The 27,895-nt window shown below is 46.3% G+C and overlaps 1 protein-coding gene across 7 annotated transcripts in view; it reads left to right on the top strand.

Annotated features, from left to right (window-relative positions):
- ARHGAP21 (Rho GTPase activating protein 21) overlaps positions 1-26,348 on the top strand; it is a 152,097-nt gene extending 125,749 nt beyond the window's left edge. For 6 of the 7 annotated variants that reach the window (XM_075552511.1, XM_075552512.1, XM_075552514.1 and 3 more), the window contains 17 exons: positions 2,091-2,249; positions 2,395-2,497; positions 4,965-5,001; positions 7,175-7,300; positions 8,448-8,732; positions 11,635-11,699; positions 11,788-11,927; positions 13,891-14,033; positions 14,761-14,916; positions 15,020-15,098; positions 16,432-16,505; positions 16,592-16,681; positions 17,723-17,848; positions 18,046-18,087; positions 18,411-18,516; positions 20,734-20,765; positions 23,967-26,348. In XM_075552511.1, coding sequence (XP_075408626.1) covers positions 2,091-2,249; positions 2,395-2,497; positions 4,965-5,001; positions 7,175-7,300; positions 8,448-8,732; positions 11,635-11,699; positions 11,788-11,927; positions 13,891-14,033; positions 14,761-14,916; positions 15,020-15,098; positions 16,432-16,505; positions 16,592-16,681; positions 17,723-17,848; positions 18,046-18,087; positions 18,411-18,516; positions 20,734-20,765; positions 23,967-25,544 — 3,341 coding nt within the window. In that variant the 3' untranslated portion in view covers positions 25,545-26,348. The remainder of the gene's footprint in view (positions 1-2,090; positions 2,250-2,394; positions 2,498-4,964; positions 5,002-7,174; positions 7,301-8,447; positions 8,733-11,634; positions 11,700-11,787; positions 11,928-13,890; positions 14,034-14,760; positions 14,917-15,019; positions 15,099-16,431; positions 16,506-16,591; positions 16,682-17,722; positions 17,849-18,045; positions 18,088-18,410; positions 18,517-20,733; positions 20,766-23,966) is intronic. The other variant, XM_075552515.1, reaches the window with a different exon arrangement.
- The last annotated feature ends 1,547 nt before the right edge of the window (positions 26,349-27,895 follow it).

The raw sequence follows: 27,895 nt of genomic DNA, 5'->3' as shown, positions 1-27,895 counted from the left end.
GCAAATAGCCCTTTTATTAAAATTAATTTTATATTCTTTTTGAATTAATGTAAAAGGCAGTATTATTATTTCCTTGCTTTCGGAAAAAGGGCTATTGCTTTCTCATTGATACATAGGATTAAACTTATCATATACTTAGAAAAATTCTTCCTATTGTTAAAATATAAACAGTTGTGGTTTTTTTAAATTTTACATTTGAATAAGCTTAAGATAGTTAAGACTTAACTGATTTTAGCCAAAGCAGTTATTCAATTTTGTAAGATTAGTAGCCTTTTTTAATAATATGCTGATGATTAAGATTATAGAGTAATCTTGGGATTTGGTCAAAATTAAAATAGTTTGTTTTTTGGGTTTTTTAAATTTTTTAATCATTTTATTAGGGGATCATACAACTCATATCACAACCCATACATACATCAATTGTGTAAAGCACATTTGTACATTCATTGCCCTCATCATTCTCAAAACATCTGCTCTGCACTTAAGTTCCTGGCATCAGCTCCTCATTTTTTTGGTTTGGGTTTTTAAATAAACCAAAATCCCATTTTATCATGAGAGTATTTTCTTAAAAGGAAGGACTGCATTTGGACTTCTGAGGTGTAGAGTATTTTATTTTCTGGCTAATTCCAGCATCCTATCAATTTACAGTATTTTCACCTAAAAATCTCGGAATGTAAACCCTGGATGTTATATAACAGGAGTAGGAATTTTGCACAAAAGTATTGCTCACCAATTTGGAAAACAAACACAGTAGTTATAAAGCCGGACGACTGGCCTCGGGTGGTTTGGGTATCGGATTCTGTCCCTTTGGCTTTAAAACTGTAGATCAGGGTGAGGAATGGCCAGTCCTCAGGCCGTCTTATCAATAAATCATCAATAACATATACCTGCCCTAAGAGAAGCAGTTCCAACCATCACATTTCCCCCCCAACAAACCAAACTCTGGCATAGAGTTGATGCCTATGCATAGCGGCCCTATAGAAAAGGGTAGAACTGTACCTGTGGGGTTATGAGACTGTACAAGGCCCTGTCTGCCTTCCTCCAAGTGTCTGGTGGTTTTGAACTGCTGACCTTGCAGTTAGCAGCCCAGCAATTAACCGTTGTATTAGGGATGAGTTCATTAAATGCTTGCCCTGTATGGCCCGAGAATGGTATCAATAGCCAAGTGACCTTTGGCACCCAAAAGATTCCCCTCCCTTGCTGTAGATGAATTACTTAATCCTCTCTCTGTCTTCTTGATGGGATTTCCTGCTTATTGAGTGTAATAGTATATGTAAAATATTTGTTGTTAAAAACTGTTGGTTTTTTAACTATTGCTATTACGCATGCATATGTATTCCTGCCTTTGACAGATTGGAAAGATTTTGAGAATCTGAAACTTCATGAACCTAACAGATCTACCTTCTCTGTAAGGGCACAAAGACGTCTGCTCAAGGGGGTGCGTGGGGCCTGCTCCTGGTGAATGAATGGGCTGTGTGGGAAACCGGGTCTGTGTTTTGATTTGCACAGAAGTGCCAGCCAGACTGGCAGCAACACTTGTTCCTACGAGGAAGCTCCGGAAACGTTCGGGGGAAGATTCCACTATCTTTTAATTCCATTTTTACAGGAACTTTTTGAAGTCCCCTCCTATGTTACTTCTTCCGGCAACTTACAGACTGTACTCTCTTGGTTTTCTGTAGAAATTGAAGTGTGGGAGTAAGTTTTAGGCATTGGTACTTTGAAAGCCAAGCCTCAGCCAGTTCATCTCTTAGCTTCCTGGACTGTTGATCTGTGACTCCTTTTAAATATGAAACGTAATTCTCTCGGGTGGTGTAGGAGTGTTTGGACTTGAGGGGCTTCAGTTCTGAACCTCTGTACATTTTGGTATCACATCAATCAGTGAGGGAATGAATTGACTAGTCAAAGACGCAGATAGTTTAATTTCTCATGTCATATGCTGGGGGTTATTTGTAATGATTAGAGTAATAACCATGTGTGTGCCCTTCAGGGTTCAAGGTCAAAATCTTTACCAGATTTAATGCCGATGATCAGCGACTAATTTTACCATGGTCATTTAACATTCCAGTCTTTATTTTCATCCCACCTTGCAGATGAACCAACTAGCCCCAGCATTGATCATGATCTCGCACACATCCCTGCTTCCGCTGTCATCTCAGCTTCTGCCTCTCAAGTCCCTCCCATAGCAACGGTTCCTCCCAGCCTCACCACTTCAGCGCCTTTAATCCGACGTCAGCTCTCGCATGACCACGGTACGGTGAAAGGAAAGGCCCTGTAAACCACAGCACACCCCCAGGATTTGATTCGGAGTGGTGTGGCTGACTGGTGCAATTTTCCCGTTATCAGAAGCTCCTGGAGCGCATGTGCCAGTGTCTGAATGTTGACTTTGAATTACAGAATCTGTCGGACTTCCCAGCCTGGATGGCCAGCCCAGCTCAAAGACGGAAAGATCCAAATCTTACGACGAAGGGCTGGATGATTACAGAGAAGATGCCAAACTGTAAGTGCCGTGCATGCGATGGTACACAGTGGATCTGGGTGTTCAGCCTGGCTTCACATCCACGTCTTGAGAGTAATGAGAGCCTTCATGTGTCTCACATGATGCCACCCGAGGTCCAAAATTGATTGTTTAAAGAAGCAGCGTTTCATTTTTAAGATCACTGATACACAGACATGGGACAAAAAATATACCAATCACACGCCAGCCTTTATTCACCCAGCTCTACGCTCAGGCAGAGCTGTGTTTCCTTTTGTATAATTCATAAATACATTCCACTCACTCTCAGGAATTTTATAAATCAATGATAGAATGTCACGCATACTTTTTCTTTGCTTTTTTACTTCAAGCCGTGCGTCGGAGAGAATTGAGAGCAGAGATTTCTGCTTCCTTCGTTCTTTTTCACAGCTGATTTTCCATTAAGCAGTTGTACCGTAATATACTTAATCGACATTTCGATTGATGGAATGTCGTGGTACCACAAAGAACACTTTAAAGGCTGAATTTATACATAAGTTATGTAGCACGTAGTTGAAAATAAGATTGTTAGAGCAAGGAGTGTGTAGTTGTAGTATCCTTTATCAATAGTCCTCCATAGAGATTATTCCAAGTCTCTTTCCCACCAGTGATGTACAGACATCTCTGCTGGTCCCCTCACAATCACCACCTATTATTTAATGTTTTTATTATCGTATTTCCTCTTTGGGTTTTTCTACTTTATTTTCCTGTCTATTGTCCTGTTTTCATATTTGCATTGATCTATTTCCCCAGCTCTTAAACTTATAAGGCTATGTCCATTGACACATTTTAATGTATAGATTCATTTAGGGACTACTTGTTATCTTCATGATATTTTCTGTCAAAGAACAACTAGTCTTTTTAATGTAATATCTTCATAGGGGCCCTCTGCTTGGTCCCCTTGATGATTACTTATATGCTAATAAAACCAGTTCTTCCTGGGCCAGCTCTGCTCCGGAAGTTTGCGTGAGGTGCAGTCAGGGCCTGGCTCCAGGCTGGCAGGGATCTTTCTAAGGATACAGTTGGTGAGCTGTGTCAGTGTTTCCTTCTCTCGCCTTTACTCCGCCCTCACCACACGACACCAGCAGCTGCAGTGCTGCCACACTTCCGAGTCTGCTGTACCCTACACCAACTACACACTGCTTCTTGCCCCCCTCATGTCGCATGGTGACAAGTAAGGTTCCTGTCAGCAGCTCCAGTGGCCTCTTTCCCATCGTTTCAAACAAGGGATGGGGTGGTGTGCCTCGCCCACTCAACCGTGCCTGGTCAAATTTGAGATTCGGAGCCAGTGGCTCCCATTTGTGACGTGGCTGCAGCCAGCCACTTTTCTTCCTACACTGTGGCTCCAAATGACAGCTGGTCCCCGATACTGTGGACCACGGCATTGGCATATTTGTTTAATACTGTGTCATCTTGGGGTGGGCTGAGAGGAGGAGGGGATGATGCCATCTTCCGAGACTAAATAAAAGCTTGAGTGAATTTAAGAATTTTTCAAAGGAAAAAGAGCCCTGGAATACATGTTAACTGCCCTCTTAATGTAAGCCTGTCTTCTGAAAGCCCAGCAAGCCTTCTCGTCGGCAAGCACTGCAGTCTCCTGATTGAAACCCCTCGGGTAGAGTGGTGGCTGTCACTGTCAGGATGGCTTTCTTGCGGCCCTGTCTGTCTCTGACTGCTGGTGACAGCAGTGTGCCAACCTCACATGCCTCACACAGCATCAGATAGGCTGTGTGACGTTTGCCCCAAGTGGATTGTTCTTGGCTCTTAAAAGCAAGATAGGGAAACCCCACCCTTAAAGCAGGAAGTTTTAATGTACCAGCTTAACTAGGATAGCTTGTGTCATGAAATTGAAATAGCGATAAAATAAGCTGGGTTTGGGCCCTGGTTCCTTGAGGCTTCCTCACCCTCCACTGTCATGTCCAGCGCTGCTTCTCATTAGACTAGACCAGAGCATGTACACAGGTATAGATAAGAGATGGGCCCTCACGACACATGGAATCCAGGAGCAGGAGTGGGAAGAGCAATATCAGAAGGGTAGGGGAAAGCGGGGAGAGAAAGAAGAAAGGGGAAACCCATCGCAATCATCGACACAACCATACACCCCTCTCCAGGGGGAAGAACAACAGGAAACATGGGGGGAGGGAGACAGTGGTCAGTGTGCGCCATGGAAATAATATCAATGTACAATCTATCAAGGGGTTCTGAGGGTGGGGGAGGGGGAAAGAGTTGATAACCAATAGAAAGTAAATGTCTAGAAAAGAATGATGGCAACAACAAATTAGCTGGGTTTTGAGGTGTTTTTTTTCTCATTTACACTGAACAGTGAAACATTCTACCTGTTACAGTGACTAGCGATCCACTAACGAAAGGTTAATTTGTGATTTTCCAATACTCTTATATCTTCACGCTACTGTATGCATTTGTCATAAATATCTATATACTTCTTTCTCAACAGGTCCTTTAAGCCTGTATCTAGCCTGAAGAGAATCAAGGTGGGTATTCAATATTTTAAAACTAGAATGTAAACGATGACTGTTTCTGCTTACTGTGGTTTACTGTAGCTTATTAGAGGGTCATGTGTCTTTCAGCCATTAGGCATTTAATACAGCGCCTTTTACTCTGGGACTGCGGGGGTGTGATCGTTAAGGGTTTGCAGAAACAAATTGCATTCAGAAAATATTTTGTTTGAAATATTATTTCCTGATTTTGTCATTTCCCCTAAGAGTGTTACCCCACCCCCACCCCCCGATTCATCAAGGGCACAGTACTTGTTGTACTGGGGTTCCTCATGTTACCAACTCTGCATTTCCACGTGCGTTCATTGTCCTGTTCTCAAAACTGTTTCCTTCTCCTTTCCTCCTTCCGGTGCACTTCTATCCTCTCCTCTCCTCTTTCTTCATACTTCATGGGCGGGGGGTGGGGCAGGGGGTTCTAGGAATGGTCCAACGGAACTCCTTTATTTCATGACCTCCAACAACACCACCCACTCACACTTCTGCTCTTCATGCTCGGATCCCCAAGAGTGCTCTATCTGAAACATTAGCTTACTAAAACCGTCACCCGCGTGCAAACTACTGCCAGTGTGGCATTTCCTTCAGTGGAATGATCAGTAAGCACTTAAGGTCACAAGACTTGGATGATCCCCAGACAGAATGAGATCTCAGTCTTGTACTTCTCACCAGGTTCACTTCCACCCTCCCACTTACTCAAGCCTGTGTTAGTCCCGGTAGACTAGAGAAACAAATTCATAGACACTCGTGCGTCTAAGAAAGCTTGATCGACAAGAGCAATTGAATACTGAGAAAACATCCCAGTCCAGATCAAGTCCATAAGTCTGATATTAGCCCATATGTCCGATACCAATCTATAAAGGCCTCTTCTGACTCACAAAACACGTGCAATGATGCCAAGTGCAGGACAATCACAGGCCAGTGGTGGAAGGTCTTGTGGATGCAGGGTCAGTAGAGGCCTCTCAGCGCTGGCATCGGTCACCACGTGGCCCCTCCAGCTCCGGCGCTCCAGCATAGCTTCATGCGTCTCTCCACAGCAATGTCTCGCAGGGAGTGAGCATGTGCCCAGCCTCCAGCGAGCTATTTCTCTCCTTAGGGCTTCCAAATGAGGTCATCAAGCTACGACCTGATTGACAGGCTAGACTCCACCCGTTCACTCTTAGGTTTCAAATTGACAACAGATTTTGTAACTACAAGAAGTATGGCCATTTCCTCCTCCCCCCCCCCCCCCTACCTCAAATAGCAAATCCCGGCACTCCACCTCCCAAACCTATTCTCAGTCCTTGCAGCCTCTCTCCTCTTCAGTCACGTGAGTGGTCCCAGCCACCGTGCTCCCTGCTGGATTCACACACACACACACACACATACACACTGTGTGTGCTTGTCCGTTTGCAAGCCGAGCACCAAAAGACGAGCGGTCTTTTCAGAATGTTTTCTTTGAGCAGTCTAATCAGAATGTTGTTAGGCCCCTGATTAAATGCTCAATCGCTGCCCTTCATGCTTCCGACCGTAATCTAAAAGGGCTGTATGATTTTCAGTTAGCAGCTTTCCAGCACTTAGGATGCCGGGGAGCATTTAATGGGGCGATTGTGGATCTACGAGGGGCTTTGAGGTGTTTGTGAGAAAACGGAACTCAAAGAAGATTCCTTCCTGAGCTACACATGCTCCTCAGACTTCTCTACCCTCCTGGCCTTTCCCACCCTATTTTCACATTCCAGAATTCAGCTGAGCTGTGATCCCAGGGAGAGCTCCTTTCTCCGGCGGCGTGGCCGAGCCATCGCTGTATATTTTATATTTTTACTCACTCCTCGGTTCGTGTTGCGCTTGCGTTCCCGAACTGGCGCCGATGGCAGTCGTGGCTGTGTAGCCCTCTCACAGCCTTGGAGATTAGACGGCTTCTGGTTGCCTTTTTCCCCAAGATTAAAAAGATAATAAAAAAGACTTCTGATGACTTCAATACATCACGGGAGTCCATTCACTTTTAAAAAGAAAGAAAAGTTTTACTAATGTAATTGATGATGCTTTCAGGATTTTTCAGAAATAATTCTGTGCGTGGAATCTGAAGTAAAAGATTCTCTCGAGCACTCTGGAAATGGGCCCCGTCGTGAGGGCAGGCATTTCTATCCCACTCTCGCCCTCTTGGCCGCCCCTGTAGATCGCAGACAGCCAGAAGTCCTGCGAAGACTCTGCATCCCGGAAAGACTCCGCCTCCGAGGTCTTCAGCGACACCGCCAAGGAAGGGTGGCTCCATTTCCGACCACTCGTCACCGAGAAGGGCAAGGTAGGGTCTGTCGTTGCCCAGCGGCCACGGGAATGAACCTCAGAGACACACAGGCGCTGATAAATATGGCAGACAAGACAGTCGACGTAGGGGAAAATATCCAGATTAAAGATCTGGAACAAATCATTATCCATGTGCACATTTACACTGCGATCCGTGCGTACAGTGATTTCTGTACACGCACGCACACACATGTTTCTACACAAAAGTGAAATGGTTTTAAAAGCTCTAGTCCTTGATTTGGTGGTGTACTTTTCATCCTGCCTGTCAACTATCCTTGGGCTAGGTCATCTTTTTGTTTTGTCGATGGACTAGCCCTTTAAGAAACCACAATACCTCTTGTTCATAATCTTAGGATTTCTGTTGAAGCCCTGGTGGCGTAGTGGTTACGCGTTGGGCTGCGAGCTACCATAGCAGCAGTTCAAAACGACCAGCCGCTCCACAGGAGAAAGATGAGGCTCTCTCCTCCGGTAGAGTTGCTGCAGTCTCAGCAACCCACCGGGACAGTCCCACTCGGTCCTATAGGGTCGCTATGAGTCGGGACGGACTCGATGGCAGTGAACCTGGGTGGTGTCGTTGGTTCATCTTGTTTTTGGCGTCTCGCTGTACCCTTCTAAACGGCCGCCATAATCTCCTTGTTTCACAGATATTTTCAAATAAATCCATGTCATAATATCAGTACAAAGAAAACCCGCCTGGTGTGGGTCTTCTGTCTGGTCGTCCAAGGCTGGTGAACGCCGTTAATTGAATTCATCGGTGGGGTCGATTGTCTTGCTGTCCTTCAGGTCACATTCATGATGGGCATGCTGTATACCTTGTCTCAAGCTTATTTTACTGGCTTCTTTTCTGGGCCGTTAGCATCGCAGAGCACGTACTTTAGTGGCTTTGTTTTCTGCCTGCCCCGCTAACTTCAGGTTTGGATCCCACCATCCTTGACCTCGGTATGAGCACGCAGCCTGATCTGGTTGCCCCTCCTCCACGGCTCCTTCCTCCCCTAACTAGCCTCTCTTCACATCAGCCAGACACCTGCTGCGTGGCTGACCCATGTGTGCATTTCAGCAGTGTGCCTTCATGGGCCCATCCTCTCGGGGTGTGGGGGTGATGCAGCCGAGCATCAGGCGTTCACGAACCCTTTCCTGTGTTCTAGCGAGTCGGTGGGAGTATCCGGCCCTGGAAGCAGATGTACGTCGTGCTCCGGGGCCATTCCCTGTACTTGTACAAAGACAAGCGAGAACAGACGACTCCTTTGGAGGAGGAGCAGCCCATCCGTGTCAACACTTGTTTAATAGACATCTCCTACAGTGAGACCAAGAGGAAGAATGTGTTTCGACTGACCACGTCAGACTGTGAATGCCTCTTTCAGGCTGAAGACAGGGATGACATGTTAGCGTGGATCAAGGCTATCCAGGAAAGCAGCAACCTCAATGAGGAGGTGAGTGCTCACACCTGACACTAACGCGGACCCCGCTTCTCCCGGAGAAGACCACAGTGCTTCAGCGATACATCAACGGGTTCAGAAAACAAGATGGTAACATGCCACACGGTGTCTTACGGAGCCCTGGTGGCACATTGAGCGGCTAACCGCAGGTCAGCAGTTTGTGTTCCCAGGAGAAAGATGTGGCTTTCTGCTCGGAGACGCACAGGGTGGTTCCAGTTTTCCCGACAGGGTCACTGGGTTGGAATCAACTCGATGGTAGTGAGCTTCCGTGTGAGTTTTTGAGACGGTTGCTCACATCTGCATTCAGAAAGTAGCAGTCATCCTAAAGCACACTCAGAAGTGCTTACTGTAAATGATTTCCAGGGATGGGGACATTGCTGAACTGGAAAAGTGGGTTATTCACATACTCGGCGTGCCTTCTTGGAAGCAGTCAGCGACCGATAAGGAGACCTGTGCTGGCCATTACCTTTCTGTCTGAATGATTCCGAATCTGCTCTCTTACCATAGAAACAGGCTGTGGTAGGTCTTAAGTCCCAGCGAAAATGCCTATCAAAACGCACCGCTGCCCATGCCCAGATACCGCACTATGATTACTGTTCACGACGTTCATACCGACGAGACTAAAAGGTCATAACAATAATGGGTTTCTAAGTAAACAAGCATTATCAAAGATCACCTGATGAACTAGTTTTTTGTTTTGTCCTCTTTTAAAATGAGGACTGACATCCAGGGACTTAGGAACTATCGACAGACAGCACTGTCAGCGAGCTCTCCGCAGTGATTAAGTCTGGCTTTTACGCAAGAGAACTTTGGTGTCACCGTTGTACAGAGCTCACTTTCCTTGCTCACCGTACAGCGGAACGCCCACATTCGCTGAGCATTCACGTCGCATTTCCTAATTTAGCCACTTCCGCCGTATCCCATCCAAATGGTGGGAAAACGCCATAGGAGAAAGGATTTTGCTTTTGTCTTTGGTAGCTTGTTCGCTGCCTTCGTTCTGGTTAAAAATTAACATCAGATCTGTATCATGACACTCTTGTACTTCCACCGTCCACCAGAAAGACAGCACCTAGACCAGAGTTTTGCAAACTACTCAGGAAGAATAAGACCTTGGATGTAGCTTGCAGCTGGGAGTAGAAGTTCAATGGAATTCCCATTTAATCAGCAGCAGTGTGCTAGGCATTTCTATTAGGCAGTGAGTATAATGGTGGCAATCTCATGCCCAGATTCAGAAAGACCTAGGTGTAACTGCTCGGTTGCTTGCTAACAGCCCGCTGGTGGCGAGTTAAGCGATCCCTGATGAGCTGCCATTTCTTCGTCCGTGAAACACATGATTGTTTTGAGGGTCGAATGGATAATGCTTATAAAGGATGCCGCTTAGTGGAATTCACTGAACACGCACCGTGTGTCTGGCACTGTTTTAAGTACTTCGCATTAACTTACTTCAGCAGTCCTACAAATACATACTAATATTATTATCCTCACTGGTGGCATAGTGTGTTACACACTGAGCTGCTAAGCACAGAGTCAACGGTTCAAAGCCACCAGCCTCGCGAATGGGGGAAAATGAGGCTTTCTACTCCTGTAAAAAGTTACAGTCTCATAAATGCAGAGTCGGTTTTTTCTTCTCCTGTGGGGTCACGATGAGTCAGGATCAATTGGATGGCTTTGGGTTTGAGTTTATTTTATGAAGGAGGAAACAGTAAGGCAGAAAGAGGCTAGTAAGTAATTTCCCTGAGGTCAGGTCAGTATCAGGGTTCAGATTTGAACCCGGGTAATCTTATTCCAGATCTTAGCCATAAGATCGCTCAGCTTGGAATTGGAGGACTATTTGAATTCATGGCTGTTCAACTCTAAAGTCGGCATTCTTTGCAAATTGTTGTCATTCATTATAATCAAAATGAAGCAACTATTTAAAAGAAAGGAAATGTGGACACATGTCAGGGTGTAATTGGGATCTGTGTTGTTATTAAGGAGCCTTGGTGGTGTGGTGGTTACACTCTGGGCTGCATTCTCCGTGGTCAGCAGTTCTAAACCACCAGTAGCTCCTGGGGAGAAAGACTGGGCTTCCTACTCCCGTAAACAGCGTCTCGCCAACCCACAGGGGCCTCTGTGATGAGTCAGCATGGACTTGATGGCAGTGAGTTAGGTTTGGTCTGGGGGTGTTATTGGCTGATGTTGAATGGTTTCCAGCTCATGGCAGCCCCAGGTGTGTAAAGTAGCACTGCTTCTTAGCGCTTTTGCGACCCTTCAGATGCCGACTGCCAGGCTTGTCTTTCCAGGTGCCTTGGGCTGGGTTCAGACCATCAACTTCCCCACTAGTTGACAAGCACTCAGCAACTTATGCCACGCAGGAAAGAGAATGCCATGTCCCTATTTTATGGGGTTACCATATGGCATGTCATAAAAGACAGCACGCTGAACTTGAAACATGCGCCTTGCGCTTTTATTGCCCCAGGGTTTACTGCCGCTACTGACACCACGCCCTAACCTCTGTTTCTACAGATTAATCATTAACAAATCCTGGCAGTATTTTACCACCTTTTTTTATGTGGGTTTAATGCTGATATTTTTCTGGGTATTAGGAGGGAGAAGAAACCGATTTTCTGCTCCTTCCAAATCTTTTATCCCCCCCAATCCTTACAAATCCCAATTCAGGAAGCATGAACGCTGTCTTTAGCTCTTACAGGGATACCGAAAATAAGTGGAACACTTTGGCAGTGGGGGCATTTCGAATATGGTGATGTTGAATAGAGGTATGAAGTAGATTCACTCTGAGTCAAGTCTCGTGTTTGTGTCGAAGAAGGAAAGTAGTATGATAGAAAGCCTCAGAAAAATAGGGCTCTCGATTCATGTGCAAAAAGTAACCTACTGTTGCATCCTATTTATGCCGCAGGACACGGGAGTGACTAACACGGATCTAATTAGTCGGAGAATAAAAGAATATAACACTCTGATGAGGTGAGCCTCCCACCATGCCTGCAGTTTCATTTGCATGCAAAAATAGGTAGCTGCTAAGCAATGTTTGCTTATTTATTTATTTTTTTAGCAGCAAAGCAGAACAGTTGCCAAAAACGCCTCGCCAGAGTCTCAGCATCAGGCAAACCTTGCTCGGTGCTAAATCCGAGGCAAAGACGCAAAGCCCACATTCCCCAAAGGAGGAGTCGGAGAGGAAGCTCCTCACTAAAGGTGCGGACTGGATGCTCGCTGGCACGGACAGATCGAACAGATACAGTGATGTACCCTCGAGATCTTTATACAAAATAGTTCAGTGGTGTGTGTCCCATTTCTACTGAGCTGGGTTTGGTTTCAGCTAGCTCAAAGATGATGGTGGGCCATGAAGCTTTTCCTTTTACCGTGTGGTCCAAAACTCCAGCTGCTGTAAACAAAGACAAAGGGAAGGACAGCAGGACAGAAAGCGTCACTATCAGAGACACTGTAGACCTAAAAGACTCAGAGGGCCCGGATCTGTCATTGTGAGATGCCACCGTTACGTTCCCTGGTACTGAAATCTCACTGTGGAGCTGAGCTTATGTTCTTGCCTGTTAAAGAAACTAATGGGGCAGATTAGATATAGAAGTGATACCTGCTAAATTGCTCAAAAGGCACGCTATCTTAAGAGGGTAAATTTTCAATAAAGTAGTACATATAGATAGTCATATGAGGAGGTACTCCCCCAAAAAAGCAGAAATCCCCCACCCCAAAGCTATGTATTTAAATTTTTTACAAAACAAACATATCGCCTTCAAAGTACTCTGCATTACATTTAATACATTTGTCAAATCTGCGATTCCATTCTCAGAAACATTTTTCAAGCTCATCTGTTTGGATAGCTGAGAGCACCTCCCTCGTGTTTTTTGTTTGTTTGTTTTGTTTTACTTCACCTCTTCTATGTCGTCAAATCGGTATCTTTTTATGTCCCTCTTCACTCGGGGGGAAAAAAACAAGTTACATGGAGTAAGGCTAGGTAATTCAGGTGCATGAGGCAAGAGAGGCGTGCTGGTTTTTGCCAAAAACTGTTGCACTGAGATGGCTGCATAAGCAGGTTCATTGTTGTGGTGGCAAAACCAGTCCCACATCTGCCACAAATCAGGCCTTTTTGTCATACACTGTTACTCGCTCTTTGTAGAACCTGTAGATCAGTGGTTCTCACTCAACCTTCCTCATGTCGCGACCCTTTCATACAGGTCCTCGTGTTGTGGTGACCCCCCCCAACCATAACATTATTTTCGTTGCTGCTTCATCACTGTCATTTTGCTACCGTGATGAATTGGGAAACCCTTGTGAAAGGATCATTCGACCCCCCAAAAGGATCGCAACCCCCAGACTGAGAACCGCTGATCTAGAGGGGAAGCTTGAATAACAGTGTGACCTGGTGGAACAAACCCCAGATGCACTAGGAGTTGACATTTTCGTCCATTCGAGAAGTTGACGGAAATCCAGAACAAGGTTTCTCATCACTTGACACGACAGTTCTCAACCTTTGGGTCGCACCCCTTTTTGGGGTCGAATGACCCTTTCACGGGGGTCACCCGATCTGTAACAGTAGCAAAATTACAGTGATGAAGAAGCAACGAAAATAATGTTAGGGTTGGGGGGTCCACCACAACATGGGAACTGTATTAGAGGGTCTCGGCGTGAGGAAGGTAGAGAGCCACTGAATTGACATTTCACCTTTTTTGAAAGGAGAGAACCCCTGAGTTTTTCCCATAGTGCTGTCTTTGTAAGCTGTGTTCAACATCACAACAGTTTCTCCGGCATTTTTCAGGAAACAAATTTCACAACCACATGCTGGCAGTTTTCTTAAATGGGCCATCACAAAAAAACGAGCTTTGAGTGAAACGGCTTTTTACAAAAAGATTCACTGTGGCCAAAGAGAACCTTCCCAGGCAACACCACTGGGTGCACGAACTCAGAGCAAGTTGTTCGATGCTCACCGAGTGGGGGGAAATGCTTACTACAAAAGCTCCGCTGCACCCAGCGCAATTCCGGATCTTTTGGGGGGGTACCCCTCAGATGTGAATAGACAAATACCATATGTGTACATATAGATATGATTCCAATTTATGTAAATATTGTCAAGGATTCTTAAAGCCATGTTTTCAACACTATTTTCACTTACTTTGTGTTTGATTTTCCTAAAAATCAAAAGATGACACCAGCCCCCCCAAAGACAAAGGCACCTGGAGAAAGGGTATTCCGAGTATCATGAGGAAGACGTTTGAAAAAAAGCCTGCTGCTACAGGGACGTTTGGTGTCAGGCTGGACGACTGCCCCCCCGCTCACACGAACCGGGTAGGAGACAGCAGGGGGCTTCCTGCAGTCACGAAGAATGTACGGTCTTTGGGGGGGTGCCGATCTGTTGAGTGTTTTCATCACTGGAGCAAGCCTTAGCTTTCCCAAACACGTCTGAACTCCACGAGCGTGCGGCATGACTGTATCTCTCGAGGCTTGTTTCAGATGTGTTGAGTGTGAAGTACGCAGCAAATCCACTAGGCATGTCTTCGAAGCAGGTCTGAAATGGTGGGCAGGCATTTATTTTCAAATTCATGTGTTTCTGCTTTTCGCATCTTAAAACAAGGATGAAAACAAGGAGCTGATTAAGAAAGGATAATAAATGTAAATGTGCGTGTGTGTGTGTGTGCGCGCGCGTGCGTGCGCGTGTGTTCCCAACACCCGCCCTTGGTAGGATTCCAGTCATGAGTTGATGGATGTTTTTCTTTCCCCTGTTTTTTCTTTACTTTCTCCCCCCTTTATTCAACCAGACTTCCTCACAGTCTCCGTGTTCTTAGCTCCCTGTAGGCCCTTTTCTTTCTGTCTTGCCCTGGTTTCTCTGGCCCCGCTGTCCGGCGTCTCTTACTGCTTTACCTCCTTTCGGCCCCACACTACCTTGTGCACACAATGGCAGTGTACCTATTTATTTCCTTTTTGAATGCGAAGGCCCGCTACTGATGAAGCAACCACCAGCTACATCTGCACGCGTGTGCTTTATTGAATAAGGTGTTTATCTCTTGTTTTGCAGTATATCCCATTAATAGTTGACATATGTTGCAAATTAGTTGAAGAAAGAGGTCTTGAATACACAGGTATTTACAGAGTTCCTGGGAACAACGCAGCCATCTCGAGTATGCAGGAGGAGCTCAACAAGGGAATGGCCGACATTGACATACAAGATGATGTAAGTGTGTTCATCACACTTACCGAATGTCCGCCTGCCCCACTTTTTTATTTTTTTGTGTGCTGTTGACTCCCCAAATACCGTGTTTTCATTTTGTTCCTAGAAATGGCGTGATTTGAATGTGATAAGCAGTTTACTAAAATCCTTCTTCAGGAAACTCCCAGAACCTCTCTTCACAAACGGTGAGCTTCCTCCCATGAGACATACAACCAGATGAAGCCGTTTGAAATTGTGGCCTTTCAAAAACCATAGATGGTTAGATTGAACCAGGGGGGAAAAGGTCATGTCAGAGGCAGATAAAAGTGATTCTAGTTCCTGTTCACGTAGGAGAAGCACAGTCATGGTCTTGACAGAAGCATAATTATGGGCTTGACGTTGGATTCTCCCCTTCCTCTTTCCCTGACAAGTTTACATAGGAAATTTCAATTTTAAAAAACAGTTTGGGATCCATGTTTACTTTCAGCTTCTCCCATGGGTTTAGTCAAATTGAAAACACGCTATTATTATTGTTGGTCCAAACCTTCAGACACAACAAGGTACAATTATTGGGAGGAAAGAAAAACAGGGGAAAATATGTTTCAGGCAAGATGAATACTTGAGTGACATCTTCTCTGTAAGGAAATGGTGTGGGAGACACTGTCCCGGATGCAGTGGTCGGGGGCAGAAAGGGAGGGCCGGCTGTCAAAATTCAGGATGGCCCCCAGAGGGTGCTCACGCTCGGTGTTGGTTGTGTAGTGCTACGGTAATAGAATGAATGCCACAGTGATGGCCTGGACAGACAGACATGTATCCGCCTGCAGTGACGGAGGCTTGACACTGGAATTCAGAGGGCCAGGCCTTGGAGAAGACTCTCGCTCTCTGTCAGCCCTGGGGAAAGGTCCTTGTCTACTTTCAGCATCCAGAGGCCCGTCATTCCTTAGTAATCACCAATGTCTTCACATGCATTTCCCCCTGGATCTAGGTCGAGAGGCAGTACGGCACTCCTAGCCCTGCTTCCTCGGTAGTAGTACATCCCTTTGCTCTCTGCTGGTCTCTTTCTGGCCTGAGCTCTTGTAAAATAAATAGATGTTGCAGACCACACCCAAGGGAAACTCCCCTCACAGAGGATCAGGGATGTGACAGATCCCATTGGGAGAGATCACTGGATTACTGCCACATTGCACCGTTACCTAGCTGCCACATGGCTTCATTACAAAGCTGCCACAGTACGTAACTGCTAACCCCCCGAGAACCACGGCTCAGCCATGTTGACACACATGCGGGGGAGGTGGGTACAGTTCAATCCACCATGCAATCCACGGCACGTTTCCCAAGAGTCTTATTTGATGCTGAGGCTTGGAGGATCATTTAGAAGTTATAGCAGTTTTAGAGACACTGCCAAAATGATTTGGGACCTTCCTATTATTTATTTACGTTTTAATAATTGTGGCTTGAAATTGAACGTTAAAGGCAAAGTAGACTATGACTCACCTGAGCAGGTTGAGATGACTATGTTGTGCCTCTTGGTGTTGTCAGATAAGTATGCTGACTTTATTGACGCCAACCGTAAAGAAGATCCCCTAGAGCGCCTGAAAACATTAAAAAGACTAGTAGGTATTATTTTATATTTCTGGGGGCAGGACTGGGCTTCATCGTTTGAATATTTCAATTTCTTCATGAAAAAAATATGTTTCAGATTCATGATTTACCCGAACATCATTTTGAAACACTTAAATTCCTTTCGGCTCATCTGAAGACGGTGGCAGAAAATTCAGAAAAAAACAAGGTATGTAAAGTATATACGGAAGACAACGTATTTTGAATGAGATTAGGTGGAAAGGTATGCTTTATGAAAACCAATCAAAAGTAGGTTTATAAATCAGCAACATCAAAATGCATCAAGCAGGATGTTAGTCATATACAGGACGATGTAAGTGTATTTCTCTTTAATAACTGCCCTAACGTTTCTCGTTCATGGTGTGGACTCTGAAATACTGTGATTCTATGTTGTCACGTGAGAGGAAGCATGTAAGTAACTGAGACTCAGGCATTCGGCCTGGTGTGTGACAAGGCAAAGTGCTTCAGAGACTTGGTTAAGATAAAAGCTGATCAAAAGGAGTATTTGCAGACATGTGAGTCTTCACACAGTGTGAAATTAGGGTGGCCCTCGGGCACATTTCAAAGCTCTTTTTATCTTTCAGCACTCTCTTATATTTTTCAGGTTTTGCAGAGAGTTTTCCTATTTTTCCTGTTTTGTTTGCTTCCTTGGACTTAAAAAATCACTCTAGTTTGGAACCAAATTAATTGCTTTCTTCTTTGTAATTAATTGCTTTCAAAGACTTCTTGAGGGGAATGTATGCTGATAAAGCATTTCATATTGCTGTTAAAGTAAGAAAAAAGATGTATACAGACTTTTTTTTTGTACATAGACTTTCTTATGGAAAAAGTTTTCCTAATGAGGATGCACTGTTTTTGTTTTATTTGTATGTTTAGCTGGATATTCTTCTTTGAATTCTTTTTTTATCAATAGAACCTGTCAATCTTATGTAACAATTTGTTGGAAGTTTTTTTCCCCCTTTATGTGTAGACCTTTCTGTCACTTTAACTCTACGTTAAAGTCATGAAATCCATTTCTCTAATTCAGATATCTTATGGTCACCTTGGCATTCTTCCCTTTGAATTGGTATGGTTCTTTCTCTTTTTTTTCCCCCTCAATCCATTTTATCAGTAGCTAATCCAGACCGCATACCACTCCACCGTTCAGTGTGTAATGGAAACTTAAGCCTACCCTGTTAAGAAAAATACCGGGCATTACCCTGTGTTTCAGATGGAGCCACGAAACCTCGCCATCGTTTTTGGTCCCACTCTTGTGAGGAGCTCGGAGGATAACATGACGCACATGGTGACCCACATGCCTGACCAGTACAAAATTGTAGAAACCCTTATCCAACACGTAAGTGGACGGTCCGTCTCTACCAACATTCGTTTCGCCGAGCAGCTGTTATTTGGCTGGACAGATTGGGTTATAATAATTTCTTTTCCTGTGAAAGTTTTGAAATACTCTTTCATACCACCCTCCAAGATAAAGCTGTGTTGAGATGGGGAGGGCATTTCACTTCTCTTTTCACCCTTTTCCGTTTTGAATTTTAGCATGACTGGTTTTTCACAGAAGAAGGTGCCGAAGAGCCTCTTGTAAGTATTTTCCGCCAGCTTCTACCCTGTTTTTTCCACTTGGGATCCACAATCCTGGTGCTCCGACAAAGCCAGCATCCTGCTTTGTACGCGCTTGTCTGCTTTGCGCCCCGGAAGCAGGCCTCTAGCCCCTGAGATTCTAACCTAATAAAATTCAAGTATGATGCATACGCTCCAGTTAATTGTATACAAACAGGGTGAAGTAAAAACAAACAAACAAGCCCAGCACCTATGCTTCACTCAGTCATCTGTCTTTTACTAAATGTTTGAATGTTAAATTCATTTGAAGAGATGATGAAGAGCTCTTTGTTTATTAACCATAGACAACAGTGCAGGAGGAAAGCACAGTAGACTCCCAGCCAGTGCCAAACATAGATCATTTGCTCACCAACATTGGAAGGACGGGCGTGTCCCCGGGAGATGTATCAGGTAACTCTTGCCTGAGCAGAATTGCTCTCATGGTTCAAAGCTAACTTCTTATAACGTGAAAGAGCAAATCAATCATTAAGTAACAAATTCCCTGTGATTTTCCTTTCTTCGTTCTGCTCGCCTTCTTTTCTACTAAGAAACGTGATCTTTTCCTAATTGATCTTATGATCTACCCGTGACTCTATTGCCATTGGCAGTGCATGGAGTTTGTGATGCTTGTCAGAATGGAAGTAGGAGGGAAATGAGCATGCCAACCACACTGTTTTTGTTCTTTTTCCTTCCTGCCTGCCTTCCTTCCTTCCTTCCTTCCTTCATTTTTTTTCCCTTCAGCTCACAGTTCTCATGTAAGTCATCACAAGGTGAAACAGAGCTATGCTACTGAGTATGAGGTTGCTCCGAGGGCAGGAGGTCTGACCAGACAATAGAAAGAATGCAAATAGAGTTCTGGTTCTGGAGCTGGGAGCTGTGTTTCAAAAGTGGCAACATGGATGGATGGATGGATGGATGGATGGATGGATGGATGGATGGATGGATGGATGGATGGAGCAACATGAATGGATGGGTGGATGGATGGAGCAACATGGATGGATGGATGGATGGATGGATGGATAGATAGATAGATAGATAGATAGATAGATAGATAGATAGATAGATAGATAGATAGATAGATAGAGATAGACAGATATGTGTGTATGGAACTGCTTACTGAGCATCCTTTTCTTGAATGCAGTATATTATCCGTCACTATAGAAGTCACAGTGTAAATCAGCCTCTGACCCAATGTACCCTCTTCTGTTTTCGATTGCCGCGCCCTCAGGTTTGGTTAAGTATTCGTTTCGAGCGTCTCTCTTGCTGACAAATCTCTCCTGCCAAACTGTTGCACTAATCTAGCATGTCGTCTCACACAATGTTCTCCCTTTGCCTCTAGCTCTTGTTGTAGTCCTCGGGGGTCTTTTTTCCAGCACGTACTGACACAGGCAAATCTGTACTGATGTTGACACAGGCGAAGTGGGAGGAGTCTATCACACGGTCATGTCCCTAGTGGATTCGGTGGTGTCCCTGATGGACAGCTGGAACTGTAGGAAGAAGGAGGACTGTTGCCCACACTGTAGCTGCCTGGTCTGCAGAAACCCCCGGTTCTTGTAATGCAAACCCAGTCCATCTGTGCTGTGCCATTTCTCGTAAGCTGACTGTAAACAGATCACGACGACTTTTAAAACAGTTTTTCTGCTGTTTCTTGTTATTTCTGAAGCAGACCCTGAGGAGAAATAGCATGGTACGGTCTCCCAGTTCTTAAAGTCATACAGCATCTTAGCCATGTGTCAAAAAGGGGCGTGGCACGGGGCTCGGCACACTCATTTTGAAAACCTATCTCCTTCCAAGTGTGGAAAGACTCCATTCCAAAATTGCAAACCATCCTGAACAGTGCTAGCCCCTTTCTACGTCTTTGTAATTGTATAATCTGAGTTTTTGCCAGACAGTGAAATACGGTCTCCATTTTATTTTCATTCTCATAATAGCATTTGTTACTGGACAAGTGCACAGAAACTGGTAGCAAGTTAACCAAACTCTGGCCAAAAGGATCCCTGACTTGCACTGCTAATAACAGTGGCGTCTAAAGCCCAGAAGTCAGCGTGCTTTCTCGTATGATCCAAGTGAGCTGGAAGCAGGATTATCCTGATGCCACTCTCCGCAACCCTGTGCATATAGGATATGCAATGAAATTCAAGGAACTAAATTTAACAGTCTGACAAAAATCAAGACGACCACACCGAGTGTCTCAATTCGTAGCGAAGGCAGCCAACCAGGTTACACGTCCTGCATTGTGTGTCAGTTCCTGACACAGGATGTGGGACAGAGTGCACTTCTGGTAAAGGTCTTCGAGCTTCTCGACTACTAGATCGAGTCTGTAGAAGAGCTGATCCATAGTCTTTCTGTTTCTGTTCAGCGCAGGGCTCCTTTGCCATTCCTCTCTCATTGAGCTGGTTCTGCCTACGATTCACAGCATCCCTCCATGGCGGTGGCTTTCTGTGGTGCGGCTTGCATCTTTGTGAGCGCTGATGATCCACTGTGCCCTCTGGTTTTGTTTGAGTTCTGCTTTTCCATTTTGTTCCGTGCCTGTCTTTTCCATAAGTTTTGCACTGTTTGTTGGAAGCGGCAAAGATGGGCTAATACTGACTGTGTGTGTTTTTTGTTTTTTGTTTCAACTTCTCACAGACTCAGCTACTAGTGACTCAACAAAATCTAAGGTAAATTGTTTCCTGAGGCTCCTGAAAGATTCCCCCACCCCCACCCCGGAGGGGAGGGAGGGGGTGATGGTGTGGCTGATGGTTATGACTAATATGCAAACGTAAAGCAGCTCCTGGCTGTAGCTGATGAGACGGCGGAGTGGCGAACAGTCATAAATGTGACTTTTAGGCTACAGTGGAAGAATACAGGATGATGAGTTGAAATGTGAAGTTTCTCTTAGTGTAGTTGACCCTAATACAAAGAACTAGGCTTTTTATTTTTTAAAAATCAATTTAATATGAAAAATGCTTAACATACAAAAGTAGAGAGAATTGTCTAACCAGCCCCAATTTACCCATCCGGGAACCCTGGTGGGATAGTGGTTTATACCGCAAGGTCAGCAGTTCAACATCACCATCCGGCTCCTCTGATGAAAAGATGAGCTTTCTACTCCCATCAATTGTTGCAGCCTTGGAAAGCCACAGAGGCAGAGTTCTGCCCTGTCCGGTGGGGGTCTTCGGAGATGTGCTAGACTTGATGGCAGTGAGTGGGGGAAAGTACCCATCCAGTTGCCAGGCAGATCAGTGGTTAAGTGCCCAGCTGCCAACCAAAGAGTCAGCCATTAGAACCCACCTGCCCCTCCCCACGCGAGAAAGATGGAGCACTCTGCCTCCACAGGGAGCACCACCGGGAGACCCTCCCGGGCCATTCTCCTCTGCCCGAGGAGGTCATTGTGAGTCTGGATGAACTCCAGGGCACAGGAAGTGCCCATTATTTACCTTCCACAGTGATCATTACCTGACCAATCCTGCTGCCCCATCTCCCTGCCTCCTCCTGGGACGATTTCAAAGTAAACTCCAAGCTTCATGTCTCCTCTGCAAAGACTTCAGTACCAATATAAGCATGAGGCTCTTTACGCGTTCCATATAAAAGTGCTCTAATTAGAGCTAAATTGTCTATTTTTTTAAAAAAAATACCTACATAATTTGTATCCCATTGAAAGCAACATCAAGACTTACATAAGACTATGAGTCGTTTTTAGAGAGCGCTTACAGTTCTTGGAAAGTGTGTATTCACTGTTTGTCCAAACTTTGCCCTGCTGAGGCAGTAGCAACGGGGAGCATCCGTAACTAATAATATTCATATTTAGGAATAGGAGGTGAATTGTGCATAACTATGTTTAATATGATAATGGGGTTGCACATGATTAAATTATTGTTGCCAAAAGTCATAAGGAAATGTGTAATGTTTTAGAAGTCACACTGGCTTATGTTGTGATCTTTGCTATCTTTTTGCCGCAATGTTTGTATTACAGAATAAAACAAGTAGCATCCAAGCCTGCTCACCACACACAGTCGGCTGTCAAATCTTGACATTGGCTGGTTGCCATCTGAGAGGGACTTGTGGATGGGAAAACTTGTTTTTGGAAAACATGTTAGCCTTACCCATTTTATCACGAGTCTCCTGAAAACAGGGGCATTCTCCATGTCACCACAGTATGGCTACCATACGTGGGAATTTTAACTTGAATAATTTTTATATACTGTATGTACTCTAGTATAAGCCGACCGGAATACCAGCCGAGGCACCTAATTGTACTTCAAAAACTGCAGTAAAAATGTGGTGGGAAACTTGGCTTATACACAGGTATATATGGTACATTTTCCCAAAGGTCCTAATAAATTCCTTAGCCCCCCCCCTTTTTTTTAACTGGGAGATAAGACCTTAATTCAGACAGACCTGTTTGAAAGCCTTGTTTTACCTCTCTCTAAATACATGTTCCTTAAGCCTATTTTAACAGCAGTTTCTTCATCGTAACCCTCCTGTTGCAACAGGCCTGCCGTTTAGTGGTTAGTCAAGAGGTCTTACCCATAACAGCTTCTCAGATGTGAAGTAAAGAGAGTTAATTCGTGCTAACAGAAAGAAGAAAGACCGGTGGTTCAAACCCACCAGCCTCTTCAGGAGAAAGACACAATCCCAGGGGCTCCAGGTAGTCACAACCCGGTACCAGGCAGTGGGTACGTAGAAGGCAGAATCAGAATTTTCGAGGAAACCTTGTAGATGGTCTAATCTGATCATGTCACTTAAATGAAGACTAACGTGGTGACGTCTCGCATGCTGGCACCATGCACAGGAGCTCATGGAAGGAGGTCAGGTCAGCCCTGTGCCCAGGGGCCTTCAGCGCAGCAGCGTGCAGCAGCGCCTGGCAAGCCTTTCTGACGCATAGAAACAAAGTCCTATTGAGGGACCCTCGTCTTTCAAAGGACCTTTCTAGTGCAACACAGCCTGGGGGATGGCTTCTGTTTTGAAGACTTCAGCATAATAATTTCAGCTTGCCTGGCTGCGACTTTTATGGCAATAGTGTAATCAGCAGACCCTTGTCTCTCGCAATCAGCGAGCTGGCTGCCTCCCTGCTTGCTTTAAATGGCACCTCTGACTCACTCACTCATTGGGTCTCCCCCATGACTGGACCTGGTACTTTGTCAAGAGTCAGTGTGTTGGCTTGCAGACTCTCGGCTCTCTTCCGTTGGGCTGTCCCTGTGCCAGCCCAATGGAAGCACATTCTGAAGTTCCAGTCTTCCTGCTGCGCCTTTAAGGTGTCTTTGAAGATGACGTGGATTAAGTGCACCAACAGCTCCATGATTTGCATCTCAAACACATAGGTTAAATGCAAGGATTTGTAAGTGCTGGCATGGGTTCTGTGATTCCCACCCACTATTATTGCTAACAGGTGGGTGAATGCCCTGCCCAGTTTCAGTTTCCCATGAACTTTTCTGGAGGTTGGAATGAATTACAGTATGCATCCATCAGGTTCCCTAACCCGAGTTAAGATTCACACACTTTCATGTTCCCTATTTTTCCAATAAGTCCTAAGCTTCGGGAGAAAAAAAAGTATTTTTAGGTACAACGGATCAGAAGAGATGTTTTTAAGCTGATGAGGCATTTCTTGGTTTCAGAGCGCTGCTTCAGTAAGAAGTATTTGGGGTGGGGGGAGCTTTTTCAGAAAGTAGACCCAGCCCTGTGCACAGTGCCCGCCCTGGTGGCGCAGTGGTGAAGTGATGTGGCGGTCTGCATCCATGAAGGTTGCAGCCTTGGGAAGGAACCCCGTGGAGCCCGCCCTTTGACTCCGCCCGCATCCGACTGGACCCCAGGGCTGGCTGGGTTCCGCGTGGGTTCGGTGCGCATGTGTTGAAGCCCGTGTCCCCGCTTGCTTCCCGCAGGGCTCCTGGGGATCCGGAAAGGACCAGTACAGCCGGGAGCTGCTCGTCTCCTCCATCTTCGCCGCTGCCAGCCGCAAGCGGAAGAAGCCCAAGGAGAAAGCCCAGCCCAGCAGCTCGGAAGACGAGCTGGACAACGTCTTCTTTAAGAAAGAACACGCCCCGCAGGGGCCGGACGACCGTGGCGGAGAGTCCAGGAAAGAGGGCGAGACGGCGGCAGGGGGCAGAAAGAGCAGCGCCAAGAGAGACGCCGCCGGCGCGCCCTCGGAGGAGTCGCCCGCGCGCAGCGGCCACCTGGCCCGGCCCAAAGAGAGCCCCAGGGCGCTGGCCACACAGAAGCCGGCCCCCTTCGCAGAGGCCGCGTCGGACGCGGGCACGCCGCCGCGCAGCGGCCCTAACCAGGCGTCCCTGGGCAGGTGTGGTGCCCCCAGGAAGGCCGCCAGCCCCGAGTGCCTGGCCGCCCCCGACGACTCCCCCGCGTACCTGACCTGCCTGGACTCGAGCCGGCGCAGCCCGGAGGTGCAGTCGGTGGTGGAGAGCAAGGGCGACGAGGCGGACGACGAGCGGAGCGAGCTCATCAGTGAAGGGCGGCCCGCGGAGACGGACAGCGAGAGCGAGTTCCCCCTCTCCCCGACGGCGCCCCGGGGCGGCGCGGCGGACGCGGCCCGCGCCAGCCGGCGGAGCTCGGAAGGCAGCGAGGTCAGCGGGGCCGAGGGCAGCCTGACCCCAAGCCTGGACGGCCGGCGGCAGCTCTTCAGTTCCCATAAACTCATCGAATGCGACACCCTGTCCCGGAGAAAACCGGCCCGGCTCAAGTCGGACAGCGGGCTTCCCGGGGAGGCCAAGGCCGAGAAGGACGCCCCGTCCGCGACCGCGAAGGCGTTCGACGTGATGAAGAAAGGCAAGTCCACCGGGAGCTTGCTGGCGCCCGCCAGAAGCGAGCCCGAGAAGCAGGAGCCCACCTGGAAAACCAAGATCGCCGACCGCTTAAAACTGCGGCCCCTCCGGGCGCCTGCGGACGACATGTTCGGGGTGGGAGACCCCAAGCTGAGCGGGGGCGCCGCCAAGAGGAAGAACATCAAGCGCCGGCACACGCTGGGCGGCCACCGGGACGCTGCGGAAATGAGCGTGCTCAGCTTTTGGAAAGCGCAGGAGCAGAGCGGTGAGCGGGAGGCCGAGCTCTCGGCGGTGACCCGGTTGAAGCCCAGGTGCCCCGCGCAGGATCTCTCCATCTCAGACTGGCTTGCGCGGGAGCGCTTGCGGCCCGGGGCGTCCGACCCGCGCCGAGACCTCGGGGACCCCCAGCTGGAGAAGGCGCCCTCGGCGGACGCCCCGCCGCCGCCGTCGGTCCAGCCCGACACCCGCAGCTCGCCCGGTAGCTCAGCCCCGATGAACAGGACCCCTCGTCCCGCACCACCGCTGCCGTCACCAGACCAAATAAATGGAGAAAGCTTCCAGGACAGGAGCCAGCATGCCAGTTCGGCATCAAAAGCCCAGCCTCACAAACTGCCCGAGACCTCAGGCAGTGCAGCGGTTGCACCACCCCCTCTAAGCTGGGGGTGTGCCCACCCGGGCAAGTAAAAAGCTACTTGCTGTTCCACGGCCTGCAACTCTGTAAATAGCTCCTTGTACCAGAATTGTTACTCCGCAGCCTTCGTGTGGGCTGCTTTCGTGATCTTGCACTGTGAAATAGCTTTACAGTGCATTCCTCCAGCCAGAAGAACATATAAATAAATATATATATTTAAAGATATATCGGATAGTTGTACACAAATAAAGTATTTGTTGCAACTTACTACATAGTGTATGCCCAAGATTACTGAAGAAAATCGCTGGCATTTAGGATGCAGCAAATTTGTTCTTTGGATTCATCACTAACAAAAAGTGCCTCATCATTAAACAACAAAACACACACACACACACACACGCATTTGGTTTTTAGGTGCCATATTGTTAAAATTAGATAACTGACCTTGAATAAGTGGATGCGTTTCTTGGTAACAAGTTCCATTCCGTTGACCAGTTTCAACACAGGTGGACTCAGAACTTGCTTTCTTCAGTCATTCCAGGTGGATCTCTTGAGTTTTATATTCAAACTTTTAATACCGTTTTTGAGTTTTGTGTGACTTGAATTTTTAATCTTTCTGTAAAATAAGTAACTTAAATGAACATATTCTATGTGTATCTTTTCTTCAGATACCAGATTTGATATAAATGTTGTAACATAGGTGTGTAGATAGTGGATCCTGGATGGAACTGGCTGGCTTCTTTTGTGAAGAGAATATAATTCTGCATGAGGACGTATGAATCCAAACCTGTGTCATGCCTGTGCGCATACCCAATTAAACACTGGAAATAAAAAAAAATGTTTTGGTGAACTTTGAATGGCCTGCAACTTAATTGTACTTGTGTATGTTTTAAAGGTCACATGTTCCTAACTGCCTTTGATTAATCAGTCCTGGCTTTTTAAAACTTACCCAGTCAGGCAAGTGCTAGACTGCTAACAACAAGATTGGCGCTTCAAACACACCCGTTACTCCATGAGAGGAAGAGGAGACTGTCCACTCCTGTAAAGGTATCCAGCCTCGTGACCCCTGTGGGGGTCGCTCTGAGTCAGAATGGACTCTCGGGCAGTGCCTTTGGTTTGGGCTGGGTATCTGTTCCATCCCTCCTCTCTTCCGCAGCCATCTCTTCTACAACCTCTTTCCCGTACTCAGACCAGGCCCAACGTTTCTAGCTTAAGTAGCATCTGCTGTTGACCTTTGTTGGTAGGGGCCTGAGTCAACATGCATTAGAAGTCAAGCAACTGCACATTTCCCAGATACATGAACTCAGACCAATGTCTTTTAACTTGTCTGAATGTTTCTCCAAATAAGCCATGACGATAATGGTACCGATCAGGAGGGTGGGTCCATGTTGGGCTGGTGACCACATGGTAGGTTGTGGGTTCAAACCCACCAGGTGCTTCTCTGGAGAAAGGAGCCAGACTGCTCCCATGGAGATGGACTGTCTGGAGCTGTGGGGAGCCGTTGTACTCTGTCCTATAGGGTCGCTGTGAGTTGAACTCCGTTCCGGTGAGTGGTGGTGTTAGTGGGGGGGCTCTAAGGGCGGTTATTAGTTGTAAGTGAGATGGTGTTCCAAATGCCTGCCACATACTAGCTGCACAGTGTGTCGAAGCCGCTCTTAGAAATACTGGGGCCACTTCTCAGAAAGCAAGGGGCTTTGAGACATTGAGTCCAGTCCCGTGGTTCTCGACCGCATAGTCCCTAGTTGTAGAGAAGTAAGTTTTTTTAATTCCACGTTATCCTGAATTGAAATGCGTATACGTTTGCCTGTATTAATGTATTTGGTATAGCATAGGGTTTGTAATGTAATAAAGGAGTAAATAAGATCGTATTTCGATAGGTAAATGCTCTTGTAGAACTACATTACAAAAATAGGAAAGTGTCAGATGGTTGCCTCAATATAAATCAAGTCACTAGCGATGTAATAGCTACAGATGGAGACTCCTGAGAGTGGGCTTACGGTTGCTGGGGTGATGAGCTTTCGGAAAGGTGGAACAAGGTTAGTTTATATCGTAGGTGCGTCCCTGGAGATTCAAGTGGAATATAAACGCCATCAAAGGTAAGCTCAAGGCTCAAATAATTTTTCTATTAATTTCATCAATATTTATGTCCTTTGGTGTGCTGTGTATTTTCTAACTTCTTGGCATAGCTGGTTTACTCACGCATTTTTAGGCTTTCTAATGCCAGGATTTTAATCCTACAGTGTACTTATTTTCACTGCTGCCTTTCAAAGCAGTCTCATGTTTGGGGTGGGTTTTCTTCTGCTTGTTGCATTGTTTCTTTTTTTCCGTTCTTTAACCTGCGGAGAACCTAAAAGCATGTTGCTTCATTTCCAAACATTTGGAGGTTTTCTAGTTAGCTTTTTTA

This window comes from Tenrec ecaudatus, chromosome 6 (genome assembly GCF_050624435.1).
Source record: "Tenrec ecaudatus isolate mTenEca1 chromosome 6, mTenEca1.hap1, whole genome shotgun sequence".
Taxonomy (NCBI): Eukaryota; Metazoa; Chordata; class Mammalia; order Afrosoricida; family Tenrecidae; genus Tenrec; species Tenrec ecaudatus.
Note: the sequence above shows the minus strand (reverse complement) of the source record. Positions and strands in the feature narration are given on the sequence as shown.